General features: G+C 40.2%; 1 protein-coding gene across 1 annotated transcript in view; it reads left to right on the plus strand.

The window, feature by feature from the left end:
* Positions 1 to 333: 333 nt before the first annotated feature.
* The window catches only part of FGF10 (fibroblast growth factor 10), a 61,831-nt gene continuing 47,869 nt past the window's right edge, over positions 334 to 14,295 (plus strand). The window contains exons 1-2 of the mRNA XM_082301433.1: positions 334 to 406; positions 535 to 1,285. Of these exons, the coding sequence (XP_082157559.1) occupies positions 949 to 1,285 (337 nt within the window). The 5' untranslated portion in view covers positions 334 to 406; positions 535 to 948. The remainder of the gene's footprint in view (positions 407 to 534; positions 1,286 to 14,295) is intronic.

A 14,295-nucleotide genomic window follows, 5' to 3' on the forward strand; every position in this document is an offset into this window, starting at 1 on the left:
CAGCTCCCGGGGCTGCCTCCGCAGCAGGCACCGCTCGCTCCAGCTGCAAAAAGGTTTCAGATGTCCCACCGCTGCCTGACCCCCTGCAAATAAGGGCTGACCACCAGAGGCACATCCCACCTCTGACTTGTAATCGCTGACATTTAGGCTACAGCTTCCAACCTGTTTACAACCAAAGGGGGAGGGAAAGGAACGGAAAGGAAGGGCGGGGGGACAAGTTGGGATTTCTCCCTCTCTCTTTCTCTCGGGATTTTTTTTTTAATACTGTTCTGGAGAATTCAAAGCAAAACAAAGAAACTTCCTCCTCTGGGGTTGTCAGTGAGAAAAGGACGAGTTGTGCAACTGGTTTGGGATTTGCAAAAAGGCAAGAGGGTGGGGATCAGAAGAAGGTGCAAAGCCACAAAGTGTGAGTGCCTGTGTGTGTAAAGGTGTATGTGTGAAAAATTCACTCCAGCACCCCTATCTGCTGGTTATTATTTATCTTAGTTGTTATTTTTGTTGTTGTCATTGACTTTGCTGTCATCTATTTTTCAGACCTTTCTGCATCTAAGATGGTGAAGAAAGGAGTGAGGAAGAGAACAAAATAACTACTGGAAAGTCTCAAACCAGGTTGGGGAGTGTGTGTGCATGTGGGGGGGTGGGGAAGGGAAAAAGGAAAGAGGATTAACCACAGCAACCCCCCCACCTAAAAAAAACCCAAAACAAACCAACAACCAGCAGCTCTTTTTTTCTGAGGGAGGACTCGAAGGATTAAAAGGCAGCAACTTCTGAGGCGATTTGTCCCCTGAGTTATGGATGTTGGTGCACTTACTTCAGGCCAGATCAGAGCTCAGAGGAATCTAACCAGAAGCAGCAACCACCGTCTCTCCACTTGCCTTTTACCAGGTTTTACCCTTCCAGTATGTTTCATTTGATAAGACATTTTCCAGCGCCCAGAGTTTCAGTACAATGTGCAAATGGATACTGACAAATGGTGCCTCAGCCTTTTCCCACCTGCCTTGTTGCTGCTTGCTGCTGGTCTTCTTGGTGTCTTCTGTGCCTGTCACCTGCCATGACCTCGGCCAGGACATGCTGTCCCCGGAGGCCACCAACTCCTCTTCTTCATCATCCTCCTCCTTCCCCTCGTCCTTCTCCTCTCCTTCCAGTGCGGGGAGACACGTGCGGAGCTACAATCACCTCCAAGGAGACGTGCGCAAGAGGAAGCTCTACTCTTACAACAAGTACTTTCTCAAGATCGAGAAGAACGGCAAGGTCAGCGGCACCAAGAAGGAGAACTGCCCCTTCAGTAAGTACGGCTCTGCCGTCGCTCCGCCGAGCAGCGGCCGCAGCGCCCCCGGGCGCGGCTGCCCCGGTCCCGAGCGCCCGAGCCCCCGGCCGGGGAGGGAAGGGAAGGGAGAGGTGGCGCTGCGGAGGGGAGGGGGCGCAGGGCAGGGTCGGGTGGGCTCAGCTCGGCTCCTCGGGGACGCCGCTGCCCGCCAGCCCGCATCTGCGAATCTCTCCGGTTACATTTGTTTTGCAAATGGCCTTGCCGAGCACCGTTTGTTTCTTCGCCTAGCAGAGGAGCAAATTAGAAAGATTTGCAAGGAAGTGGCGCGGAGTGTGTGGGGGACATTGTCTCCTGAATCTGAAAATCATTATCTCTTGTCATTAGAGTGCCTTGACGAGAGCGCTGCATTGGAACAATTAATCGATTGCCCGTGCGCGCTTCTGTCCCCGAGCAGCCCGCTCCGCGCTCCCTGCTCCCCGCTCCTGGAGCAGGGGTGTCTATTCCTGAGGGCCGAGGTCTTGCCCGGGTGCGCTCTCCGCAGCAGGGCTGCCCGGCGGCGCTGGGAGCCGGTGCGCGGCCGCGCTGCCGCCCGCGGTGTGGCGGAGGCGGTGCCGTGCTGCGCCCCGCCGGTGCCGGGCTGCAGCGACGCTATACCGCTACTCGCTCCATTGTAAACATCTGGGGCTGCCTTCCCACAGACCTCACACGCGTTTCATTGTCCTTGTCCCTCTTTCTTTCTTCTTCTTTTTTTTTTTTTTTTTAAATAAATTATTTCAGAGCAAAAGTCATATGGCAGTCTCCACAGCTGAAGTTTCAAACTTTTCTCTAGAACTAATTAGACGCTTAGTAATAGCATGCTTCTGGTAATGTATTTTTGGCTGTTAGTGCTAGAAATGTAACCTTTACTTGGTTTTTCTGCCTGTGCAATCTCAAATTGAACTGTACCAAATCACAATATATTGCTTTCTCTTGAAAATCTTAAGTGACTATGTCTCACTATAGAAACATGTTGAGAAAGTAAGCTCTGTTATGCAGCTTGAGGAAATCTCAGACTTTCCTTAATGGTAAAGAACCACATTTTGGTTCTTGTGTTGTTTTACATAAATTCAGATAAACCTGGAATAAATCTGCTGTTAAATTAAAACAACTGAAAGTGAATTAAGCAGATCCCTTGTTGGGTAATGTATAAAATACGGAGTATTTCAGCAGGTTGCCATGATAGATATTGCTGTTAATTCAGCTGTATTTCTAGTAAATACTCATAATATAACCTTACAAACAGTGAGAAAGGGGCTGGAGTATCATATGTTGCTGCTTCACTTGCTCCACCTTGCAACTTCATGGTTTATCATGCACTCTAATGTTTGTAAATGCTTTAGATGTCAAAGCAGCTGAGTCTTACCACCTCCCTTTCTGTATTTCATAGAACAGCAAATTCTTTAAAAACAGAGCTGTGAGGGAGGCTTAACTTAGATGAATTTGTGTGGAATGAGGTCCTAGAACTACGTTTCTTAGATTACCTTTGGATTTGGAGGAGAATGGCACCCATAAGATGGGATTCTGAAAGCTTTGTGTGCATCTCTGAGACCACCAAACCATTCTATGTAGAACACTGCTGCCAAAAAGGGTAAGGTGCCCACTCTGACAGCACTGTACTCAGGGAAGAAACTATGCATCTGGGCAGTCCCACTTAGCCAGCAGAGTTGCTCAGTGGGTAATCTTGTTCACATGCTTGAACTTCTGCAAAATCCTGCCAAGAAGAGGTAGAGTACACTGAAATGCACACAGACATCCTTGTACCTTTTCAGGCTACATGCAAGAACAACCCCCTGCAACTATGGGAGGGGTTGTGCATGTTGTGTCCTGGTTTTCCAGTCAGTGCAACAGAAAAAGAGTTGGCCTTCTCAGTGATGTCATGGTTATTGTCACATCTGCAGAGTGTTTGCTGAAAGAGAGGAGAATGTCATTTGTTTCATATAAAAGCAAAACAATGCCTTTTTTATACATAATGGTATCCTATCACTGAAGATGATGTGCAGTGAAGAAAGGACTGCTGTCATCTTAAAACCTGTAGCTTCTCTACTGCATTTACATCACAAAGGCAGACCTAGTGCACATCCTCCAGTACAAAACAATTACCATCCAGTTGACAGAAGTCAGAGTTCTGTGTTGTTGATTAATAGTCATTGTAATATGTGGTGTGAAATTTTGTTTTCTGAAGAAACAGTCTGAGACCATTTAAAAATATATTTATTGTGCCTTTATTCAAGGCTGTTTGTGTAGCAAAATGTTGTAAGTGAATTCACTAAATCTATGTTTTTCATAGCATCACATGCAGCAGTGCTGTCGTAATACTGCTATTCTCCCTATCTGGACTGATTCCATGCAAAGATATCGTATCTTTCATAAGGTCTGAGATAAGCAATTACATGTGAATAGATTTCTGCCATGCATAGAGTTAGCCAGACAGGCCACTAAATCGTAGTCTGTTTAAATTACAGGCTATTTAATCTCTAAAATTAGTTTCTCTTTCCGAAACCATGTTTTCCTAAACAAATATGTGACTATTGGTGCACAAGACTGAAATATTCTAATTTGGAGGCTAATTTTCCCATATGCTAATGTTTAAAATCCATTTATGCTGCAGTAAAGCCTTATCAGTAGGTCTGTAAGATTGTGATATGTTGTGTGATTAGACAACAGCTTTCATGGCTCACTGCCAATTAAGCACTGTCAAGTAAAAAGAACAGTTGAAGAAAGTCAGAATAAACATCAGAAAACAGAATTTAGTCTCCAGCCATTAAATGGCTCAAGCAGCATTCATAGATTTGCTCTATAAATATTGTGTAGAGTGCACTAAATTAAAGTTTACTCTGGCAGCTGTATTTCAGCTTGATTGCTTGGAACTATTCCATCATCCTTTCTCTACCTGTAGACCAGGTGGCTCCTGACTGTTGTATCAGAACACTGGTGGAACTTGCAGCACTTGGCATAGCTGGAGGGTGTCTGTCACTAGATAGATGCAGGACTCTTTATTTTGTTGTTCCTTACATCTGGAAGTTGGTCCTCAAAATACGACTACTACCTTGTCCTGCAGCATCACAGCTGTGAAGTCCCTTGCTCATGTTCTTGACAGAGTCATTTGCAAGCACAAATAAAGACAGCTGTAGTGTTTTCTGGAGGCTTATATCCTAGCTGGGGGAAAAACAAATCCAAAAATCCTCCAAAGAGCAATTACAAAAGCTTTCACTATTGCTTGAGCTATGGGATCACCAAGAGAAGTTTATGCCATATATTAAAATTGAGAGGGAACTGCGTGTGTGCAGATTCTGATTTTGCTCTCACACAGACAGTTCTTTTGATTAAGATAGAGAAACTCTGGCATTAATGGATGGCATGCATTAAAGCTACATGATATATGATAAACTGGTTCAAGAAAACTTGAACATTCGTCTCAGTGCTACGCAGTTTTCAGCTGACTTCTAAGGCAAATGTTCACAGTACTATAAAGCACACAAACTTCAAATTTGCAGGACAGACCTTATTAGTTGAAGAATAATAAAAAAATACACAATACTTCGTTAGTATCAGTTAACCTGCAGTCTGTGGAGGGAGTTCTACCTGAGCAAAGATTGCAGGATCAGGCCCTTGCTTAGGTACGTGTTTAGGGAGTGCAGTCTGTGTCACTGAGCCTGAGGATGAGTGGGAAGAATTGCTGGAGAGATTACTGCGGGCTTTGGACCCAGCAGTGCTGTTCAAAACCTACAGTAGATGGCGGCACAGCCACTGCCTGGTGTCACCTCTGCTCCAACGAGGTGGACAGGAAGGGTCTGCATCCTCAACTGTGTAAGCGGATTTAGTTCGAGCAAAGCCAAAAGGGCTTGCACCAGCAGATACTCTATTAATTTGCGTCCTGACCAACATAAGGGGACTAATTCAAGCAAAGGCACTCCATTGCAGAATAAAAGTGTATGTCAGAGGAGCTAGCAAGAAATAATTAGGTACTTCCCACAAGCTAACCTATTACGGGCTTTTCTTCTGACTATTCAATTATCTTTTTTACAAAGCACTAGGGACTCTCGAAGTCCCTGATAGTCTTTGGTTTTGCTTTAGTTAGCGTGGGATAAGCTTAACAACATAGTGAGTGAGAGCAAGAAAGTTTTGAGCCTCATTCTTTAGCCCAAAAGATTGTAAACAACCACTCTTAACTACTAGAAATGCTGAACATTACTAATGAGGATTTTAATTGTGTGCATATATACATGATATATAAATAGAGATTTGTATTATAGATTGGGCTACATGCAGAAAAATAGCATTAAATGTGTTTTGCTGGAGTAAACTTCGTTTGATACTCATTTTTTTCATCATACCTCAGGTGCAGGAAAAAAATAAAGTGCCATAGGTACCTTAACATCAGTTATGAAGCTCCAAGCAGATTAGAATAATTGGTAAAATACGTTCTTTTGCTACTGTATATTTTTTAAACTAACTGTTTGGGATTATTGACTCTTTATCATACGTGTTTGTAAATTAATGTGAGAGCTTTTCACTGCTTTTCTGAAGACTGATTAATGTTTTGCTGATTTACTCTCCAAAGAGTTCTGTTTTATGGCTTTATCAATCAAAATACTTAAAATAGCAAATTATAATGAGTGAAGTAGTTTGAAACATAGGTTCCTTACTGTGAAATGTATATGTTGTTAAGGTCATGATTTCTCACTTTCAGTTTTTTCTTTCTTTTTTTTTTTTTATTGTCTGTAGGACTCAGTTATATAATTTATAACCAGCAGTATAAAACCATAGGCACTTAGGATTTATGAATGTGGAAAGAATTGTACTATTTAATGTCTACATGACACTCTCCTGTTACCGTTACTGCATTCCTGCCTTGTGGACCCTCCATGCTGATACTGTAGCCCTGTCATAAATCTTTTCAAAATACACAGTTGTAAGAAGTCTTTTTGTCTTCATAAATCTAACTTATAGCCACTTCGAAAAAAAAATTGAAAGAGTTAGGAGCAACTGGAAGTTTGTTCTTAAAATCCCAGAAGAAAGAAAACAAGGGGCATACAGGTTTATAGATGCCATGCTTCTGTTTTAATGGGAGGGTTCACAGGTAGTGGCTCGGTCAAAACTTCCCTTGAAGATGGCATTAGCTGAGTGAGCACTATAGAATGTGCTTACACTTCTGAAACATCTTGGATGCATTCACTCATAGGATAAGATCCTCTGTTTTGAAATAAGGCATTTTAAGATGACTTTCAGATGTCTTTGAACTGTGTGTGAATAGGGGCCTTTTCACTTCAAATGAGAATCAGATCAGATCCTGCAGTAGGGGAGTATTCATTTATTGAAGAGAGCCTTTCATTTTAAAAAAAGAAAAACCTTTCTATGTGCAAATCTTTTTAACCAGTGTCTTAAGTTAAAAATTACAGGTACCTGTATGAACATAGAGCAACAACTCATGTGGTGTGGATTGCTGACTTTTCCTCTGAAAAAGTAATATAATTGCACAAGGGAGATTCTAAATAGGAAAAAAATGTATATGTAAATAATGTTGTTTTCTGGTTTTAGGCTTAGTATTTGGGCTGATAGAAATAGTGTCAACAAAGCATAGAAATTATGTGGTCAGCTTGGGATTTCTTATATGCTCCCTTCTTGACACTGATATGCCATAACAAAACATTGTTTTCTGTTTTGTGGAGAGCTTTCTGAATCAAGCTCTTACAGTCTCTCATTCCCTGAAGTAGCACAAAGTTGAAATTTCAGTTTGCTCATTTTAAACACTTGCTTCTACTGCTTGCAATTGCATGCATCACTGAACTACCTTATTCTAATATTCTGGGGTTTATCATCTAATCACCTGTTCATCACTTGGAACAACACCAATAGTTTGTGTATCAGCATTGCCAACCAGTGTCAGCTTGATGAGGCTGCATGGAAAAGTAACCCTTGCTTGCTTTGGGCTGTGGATACCAAACTACCAGATCAGAACTGGAGGACAGGTTTAGTTAACCTTAGCACATTTGTTTCTCAGTTGGTAGGTGTATTAGTGCCACCAGTCTAACTGTGTGTACCTGTCAAACAAATTTCCTTTCTTTTGCTTTGACAATTTATTCTGATGTGATATTTTGCTGTCTTGCATCCTTCCATTGCTCAGATTCTTTAACATGGAAAAGTAGTCAATGGTGCTTGCAACGTTGGTTCTGTTAACTAGAAGGATCCTTTCCTAGCTCCCCTAATTGCTTCTGTTTCTTGTACCAATTTGTTGTAAAACATCTCTGTTGGTGACAACATAGTAAAAAGGAGACAGGAAACAGCGTTTCATGAAGTTTTGAAAAGTCACCCTGGGAAAGCTCTCTGTGTTTATGAAGAGAATTAAAATCTTCAAGAGTATGAGTTAGGAGGAAGTGGCTAAATCTTTAATCACTGAATGGATTTAAAAACTGAATTCATTAGTTGTGCCGATTGATAAAATTGATTTTGGTGCTTTGTGAGTACAGTGCAACAAATGGAAGTTGCAGGGGAAAGAAATGGTTACGAGTAAGCCAAGTCTCATACTAAATAGTGGCTTTAAAGGCACTGTTTTTAAATTAGGTCACTTGTGTTCTTTCTTTGAACATTCAGTTCTAATTGCAACAGTAAATCAAAGAATACACTCAAAGTAGATTCCCATGTAAGGTGGACAACTGGACAGTGCCTTTTTACTGCTACTAACACGTGCATCCAATTACTGGGTTGATATACTCACAATGTCAGCTGTAAAGCATTCCCCTATTTTATAGTTAGCCTAAAGAATTATTAGCCTGTCCCCTTTCACATTTACCTCTAAATAATCTGTCAGTAGTGTATATCTTCTACAGTTAAAGAAGAATTTTCACACACATTGAAGCTGACTTTCAAGAAAAAAGGAAATGTTAAAATTACAACAAAAAGTTTTATTTCTTTTCTCTTTCCCCTCTTCCATAATTTTTGGTGTTGTGCAAGAGAATAAAAGGTTACAGATAGTAGAAAAATGAATTATTATGAATGTTATATAAAAATAAAGATCTTTCATAAATCTAGATTTAGGAAAGCAATATGATGCCTGCTCCTTTCATGGTGGAAAACATATGTGAAGGACAATAAGTTTAGTTGGTTTTTGCAGTTCCTGGCTCGTCTTCCTTCATGGGGAGCAGAAGTGAAAATGAGGGGGTTGCAGAGGGGGAATTGTGAGGAGTCTCATTGCTCTTCTTTCTTCTGCCACTGATACTAGAGGTTCAAACATTGCATAGAAATAAATGAAATGTGAGTTTTCTTTTAGGTTCCTGACACACAGCTGTGCAGCTGTAGTCAGCATGTGTGGGAGTTGGGGAGGGAATGCTGAAGCATTTTGGAATCGTTCAGGATGTTATTTAATTGGAATTAAGGCACAGTGCTAAGTGGAGGCTGGGTATAAATCAATGATATTGTGCCCGCATTAGAGGAAGTGGGTGGGACGTGTGACAAGTACCAGATCAGTACTAGAAAGGATGACAAGAAAGAAATAGGGGCAGCATATGTCATGAGTGGGAGAGAAGTGGGGAGAGGGGGAGCATGGCTGACTCCTTTTGGCAGCTGTGAACTGCCAGTGATGTTGAATTGTGCTGTCTGATCTTGTTGTAACATCTGTTTGCTCACAGACCGAAGCTATGAAGACAATAAGGTACCTTTTGAATTTGTATAAAAGTGTGTTAGGGTATGAACTTTCCACTCCCAATTTCATTGTGTCTTCTCTGATCCTATTCTGCAGATATTAGGTACTATTTGGTACCTGCTCTAGGGTTTTCTTCTACATTTTATCCTCTTCAAGAGGATTAATAACCTGCTTTATTCTTAATATCAAATTCAGTATGGACAACTTGCAAGCAAAAGTGTGGGTGAATTGGCCCTTGAAAGCAATAAACTATTTGAAAAAGCTGCAAGTTCTGTATTAAAGAAAAAAAAAGAGTTGGGGTTTTGTTTGGTTGGTTTTCTTAAATTTTTCACTGTTCTAATACTATGCACTATATTTGTTAAGAGAAACAAATACCTGAAGGACACCAAGGTATCCTAGAATTCCAAGTGGTTTGATTTTTGGAGAATAGAATAGGGTGGAATAGGATGTTTTGTTTGGTTGCTGGTATGTTTAGTGTTATCAAATATTTCATATTTTGGAAGGTCATCATTAAGATTGGAGCAGCTACATAGTTACAAATTTGGTGCTACAATGAGCAAGGGAAAATGTGTGCTCTGTAATGGAATAGGAGATGACTGCATTTAACATGATTAACATTTTACAGGACTGCAGGTTTAGTGTCTTCACAATTTTTTTATTACATTTTAGGGGATGCTAAAGCTTCTGATGTTCTCTGAAGCAATCTTTCAACTTTAACGGAACAAATGTTTTTTCTCATTTATTTCCCAGAGACTTACTTTTTCTCTATGTTTTTTCCTGAATGTAAACACCAAAATTATAAACCATGTCATAAAGCCATAGAACTGCATAATATCCTGAGTTGGAAGGATCTCACAACAACTATTGTGTCCAGCTTCTGATCCCGCACAGGGCAATCTGGAAGTTGATCTGGAAGTACTTCTCTTATCCACATGAATTATCTTAGTACCTGTGGCACATTTCCCTTGGAGACAAGCTAATGAAAACCTTCCCCTGAACTGTAACCTGGGCTCATGACTCTGCCCCTCTGCCCTGTCTCAGAGGAAGCAGGATGGTGCATGTGGTTCACATTCTGATGACAGGACACCTTTCCCTTGTCAAAACACTAGTGCTAATAACTGCAACACAGAAATTCTGTGCTCACTGAGGATCTGTAACTGCAAAACTAATGGCAACATGAAAAGAAGAAGAGTCTACAGCCTACCTCATCATCCAAGCTGGGGTTGCTGTCTGTTAACCTGCTTCAGTGTCTAGGCCTGGATACTCTGTCTCTTCTGATGCTGAAAAGATAACCTGCCATACAAGAGACATGTGTGGTTTTGGTGTTACCCTTACAAGTAGATGGGTGAATAATTCATACTTTGGCTGAAGGGCTGAGTCACGGCACCACCATGTGTAAACTGGAGCAGAAAATTGTCACAAACCTAGTTTCACTGGCTGTTCTGACATACAAACCATTGCAAGCTCTTTAAATTTTCGCTTCACTAGTTCTGGCAGAAATACCTTAGAAAGCAAGTAGCATGTAAGAAATGGAAGGAAATTATGACTGTTGCAGCTTCTTAGAGGTGAGGACGCTGATGAAAGCACGAGCAAGTACAGTTCTTATGAATGGTTACATTTAATGTCATGTCTGATAGCTTTTATTCATAAAGCAGCATGACCTCTGCTTCCAAACACTCATGAGCGCACATAAGGAATGACTCACTTCTTAGTCCAATGAGTTGTTTATACCACTTAAGCAACTAATAGAAGATTCAGTAAGGTAAGTACTGGGAGGTAAAAGTTATGCCCTTTCTGAGGCTTAAAAGTAGAATCAATGTAAGCAGTTTTGCCGCTTCTCTTGGATTTTCCTTTTTCAGCAGCCCTAGTCTGAGGCCAAGAATGATGGAGGGAGATGCTGAAATCATGCAGACAGACTGGTGATTTGATCCACCCTGGAAATGATGATGTTTCCAATTGCCAGCACATGATGGGAAATACTGCAGGACAGGGAAAAGGTGACAGGGCTAAAAAAAAAAAAAAACAAAAAAAACAAAACGATCTGTGTTCCAGGTGCTAGGAACAGACCATTTCATTCACAGCTTCCTGTGTCTGAATATCCTGAGGAGTGGCAACTGGAACCCAGCCTGTACATCCCATGGCATTTAAACTACATAGCAACTCTGTATTAGTTATTACTTGCTACTTCCTTTACTCATGACATAAACCAGTCAAAAATAGTGACTGCTGATTACTTCAAAGCTGATGATTATTGTATATATTGGAGCTACAAGACTGAATGCACTGACATACTAAAAACATTTTAAGAACACTCTATGGAAGGCAGAAAGATTATTGTCAGTAAATGTAGTGTGTAAAATACCTTGCTGTAGGGCTTTGGATGATAAAATGTTTTTTATCTGAATGATATACCTCACAGAGCAGCTACTCAGTTGAGTTTGGTTGGGAAAGAAAAGATCAACCAGCTTGCTTTATAGAAGTGGTTGCAGGGTATTTGAACATTAGAGAGATTCTTAATGACCATGGTGGATTTTTGTCTCAAAACAGGACTGAAACAGATAGGGGCTGGAGTAGTGATGTAGGATTGTGGGAATGATTGTCCTTCACCATGTGCTGTGAAGATACTGAGGGAATAAAGGAAGCTGAGGGAATCGTTGGAGTTCCTCACGGTCCTCATGGTGATTGTCAGGTAGCACAGAGGAGGAATCTGCTTCAGGGGAGAGGATACAAGACTGGACAACTTGGCACAAGGATATTCTACATGAATCAGTCTTTGAGTGTAAGAAATGCTGTAAAGTATTAGGAAATAATAGGTCCTATATGTTTGTCGTCCACTGTACATAAAAATTTCTAAGAGTATTTGAGTCTAATTTCTCCTTGGCTCTTTGCTGCCTATAAAATGAGGTTAGCAGTACTTCTGTATGAGGAAGGGTGTTATGAAAGCCAATTATTTGTGAAACACACCAGTAACACTGTGATGTGTGCCAGGAAAAAAAAAGCCCACCCAGAGGGTAATCATCCTCTTCACTGAAAGGTTTGGATATAAGGAATAGTAAGGGCAGTTTTGTCTTCCTATAGGCTACTTCTTAATTCTGTCAGACTAAGGTATTTTTGTCTGTCAACAGGAAAGAAGTTTAAAAAAAAAATTGCTCTATAACCCTTCTTGCAAGCATTCTGTCAAGATTACCCAACAGATTTTTTGCATAGCATAGAACAAAAATTAATGTCCAAATAGCTCCTAACCAAATAGCATGAGTGGAGGCACATACTGGATCTATCCTGTCAAACTGAGCTCTAGATCTGGTTCCACCGCACGAACATTATAATCACAAGCAATGTTAAAATTTCTTTTGCTTTGAAGGTATGAACATTAGGGTGTTTCAGCTCAAGGGTCAGGCCTATCAGTAAAAGAAATTTGAGCATGATATCCTCCTAATATTTATTTTATTAATGTATTAAGTATTTCTGGAAGTTCCTTAAGTTCCCCGAAATGCTGTCAATGTATTGGAGTTAATCTACTAGAATTATTTGTTTGCGTTTTATTTATTTTCTACCATCTTTTAAATTATTGATACTTCCCCTTTAGTGTCACAGACATTATTCTTTCAGTTTAATTTATTACAATTACTTTTACATGTCACAATTTTGCTTTGAAATGACAGCCATCCAAGTTAAAGTCTTTTCAACTTTAGTGAAAACACTTATAATGAGGCTGACACTTGGCTCATGTGGAATTAATCTGGTCTCTTGGTCATTTCTTCAGTTTCTCCTGCTGCAGTCAGCTCTCAAAAAGACATATCTGCAGCTGGGGAGTACATAAGATTAACTTCCGCCTCTCTGTGGCTTCTTGCCTCAGACCACACACCAAATAATTCCTCAAAGCATTACCCAGATTTGCTCAAAATTCACCATGCTTGCTTTATTCCTTTAGTTCTGCCACACATGCATTTGTGGACTCTGCTTACAGCTGATTCTGCTTATGAAACAGGAAACATTTTGCAAAGATGAGTATTTAGAGACAAACACTATTGTAAAATATCTATATTAATTTTTCTACAGAACTCTTCCTTTTTTTGGTTGCATTAGTTTTATACATGTACACAGTAGACCATAAAGTTCAGCAAGACATAGCCTTTTTGTTTCCAATTGTAGTAAGGACATCATAAAGACTGATACAGCTTTTCGGTACAGACTGACTCATAATAACTCTTTCACCCAAAATGAAATTTAAAAAAACCCAAAACACAGTGCTTATATTCCTGAAGAACTTTAGTGCCATCGAACTATTAAGTTCAATAATGCTATAAAAAATTGTCACTGGAGTAAGCAGAGTCAGGTCTCTAATCCAGGGACCTCCAAACCTTAATCACAGTTCAAAATCTTTAAAATGGGGTCACAGATGTGAGGTGTACATACATGTGCTCACACAGCAGTGCAGACTCAAAAAGTATCTAATGATTAGCAGAAAAAACAGTAGATAAAAACAATAATTCTCTCTGTTACTTTGTGCTTCATGCAAGAAGTTCTAGATGAGGTTACCAGACTCTTTTCATTAAACCCATAATGGGGAAGGGAACTTAGTTTCTGTGTTTGAGTCAATTGCAGTCTGGCATTTTCTAGTACTTTTACTGTTGGGTTTTCAACTAAATATTTTTTCATGGAGGTTTCAGAATGTTTCTGCTTTCCAAAGAGCCAGTTTTGAATATATATATATATATATGTATATATAAACTCTTCATTTACAGATGTGTTTTGTGTGCTAAGCTATAGAAGTTCTATGTGCAAAATACCTCATTTTACAGATCTACTGACAATGCAAAGGTAGATTGCAGGACAATGCAACTAATGTAGCACATGAGATGAAGTTTCCAAAGAATCTGTAGAGGCCTGACTGAAGAACACACTTATATTTTGCCCCAGCACAAGAAAGAGATTTAGGTCTTGGAATGAGTCCAGAGGAGAGCCTCTAAGTTGATCCCAGGCCCAAAACACCTCTTGAGAGTAAGTAGAAATATCTGCCATGGCTGCAGTATTAGAACACATGAGAACCTTGAGAAGGACTGTAACAGATGTTTTACCTAGAAAAGAATGACAAATGTGAGAGACTTCTAGACATCTAATAACAATTTCAGAGTTTAGTCAGTTAAAGAACTTGTCTGTTCTTCAGTTCTCTTGTTCTGCTGGTAATGGGTCCTAGTCAGCATGACCTTGTAGCACAGTTTGTTGCTGTTGCTATTTTTTTTCCTTCTTCTTTTTTTTTTTTTTTTTTTTTTTTTTTTTTTGCATTCCTTATCCAAATGGTAGATTTGTTTTCTGATTCTGAAGGAGAGCTAATACTCACAAGTCATTT

The sequence above is a fragment of the Coloeus monedula genome (genome assembly GCF_965178545.1).
Source record: "Coloeus monedula genome assembly, chromosome: Z".
Lineage (NCBI taxonomy): Eukaryota > Metazoa > Chordata > Aves > Passeriformes > Corvidae > Coloeus > Coloeus monedula.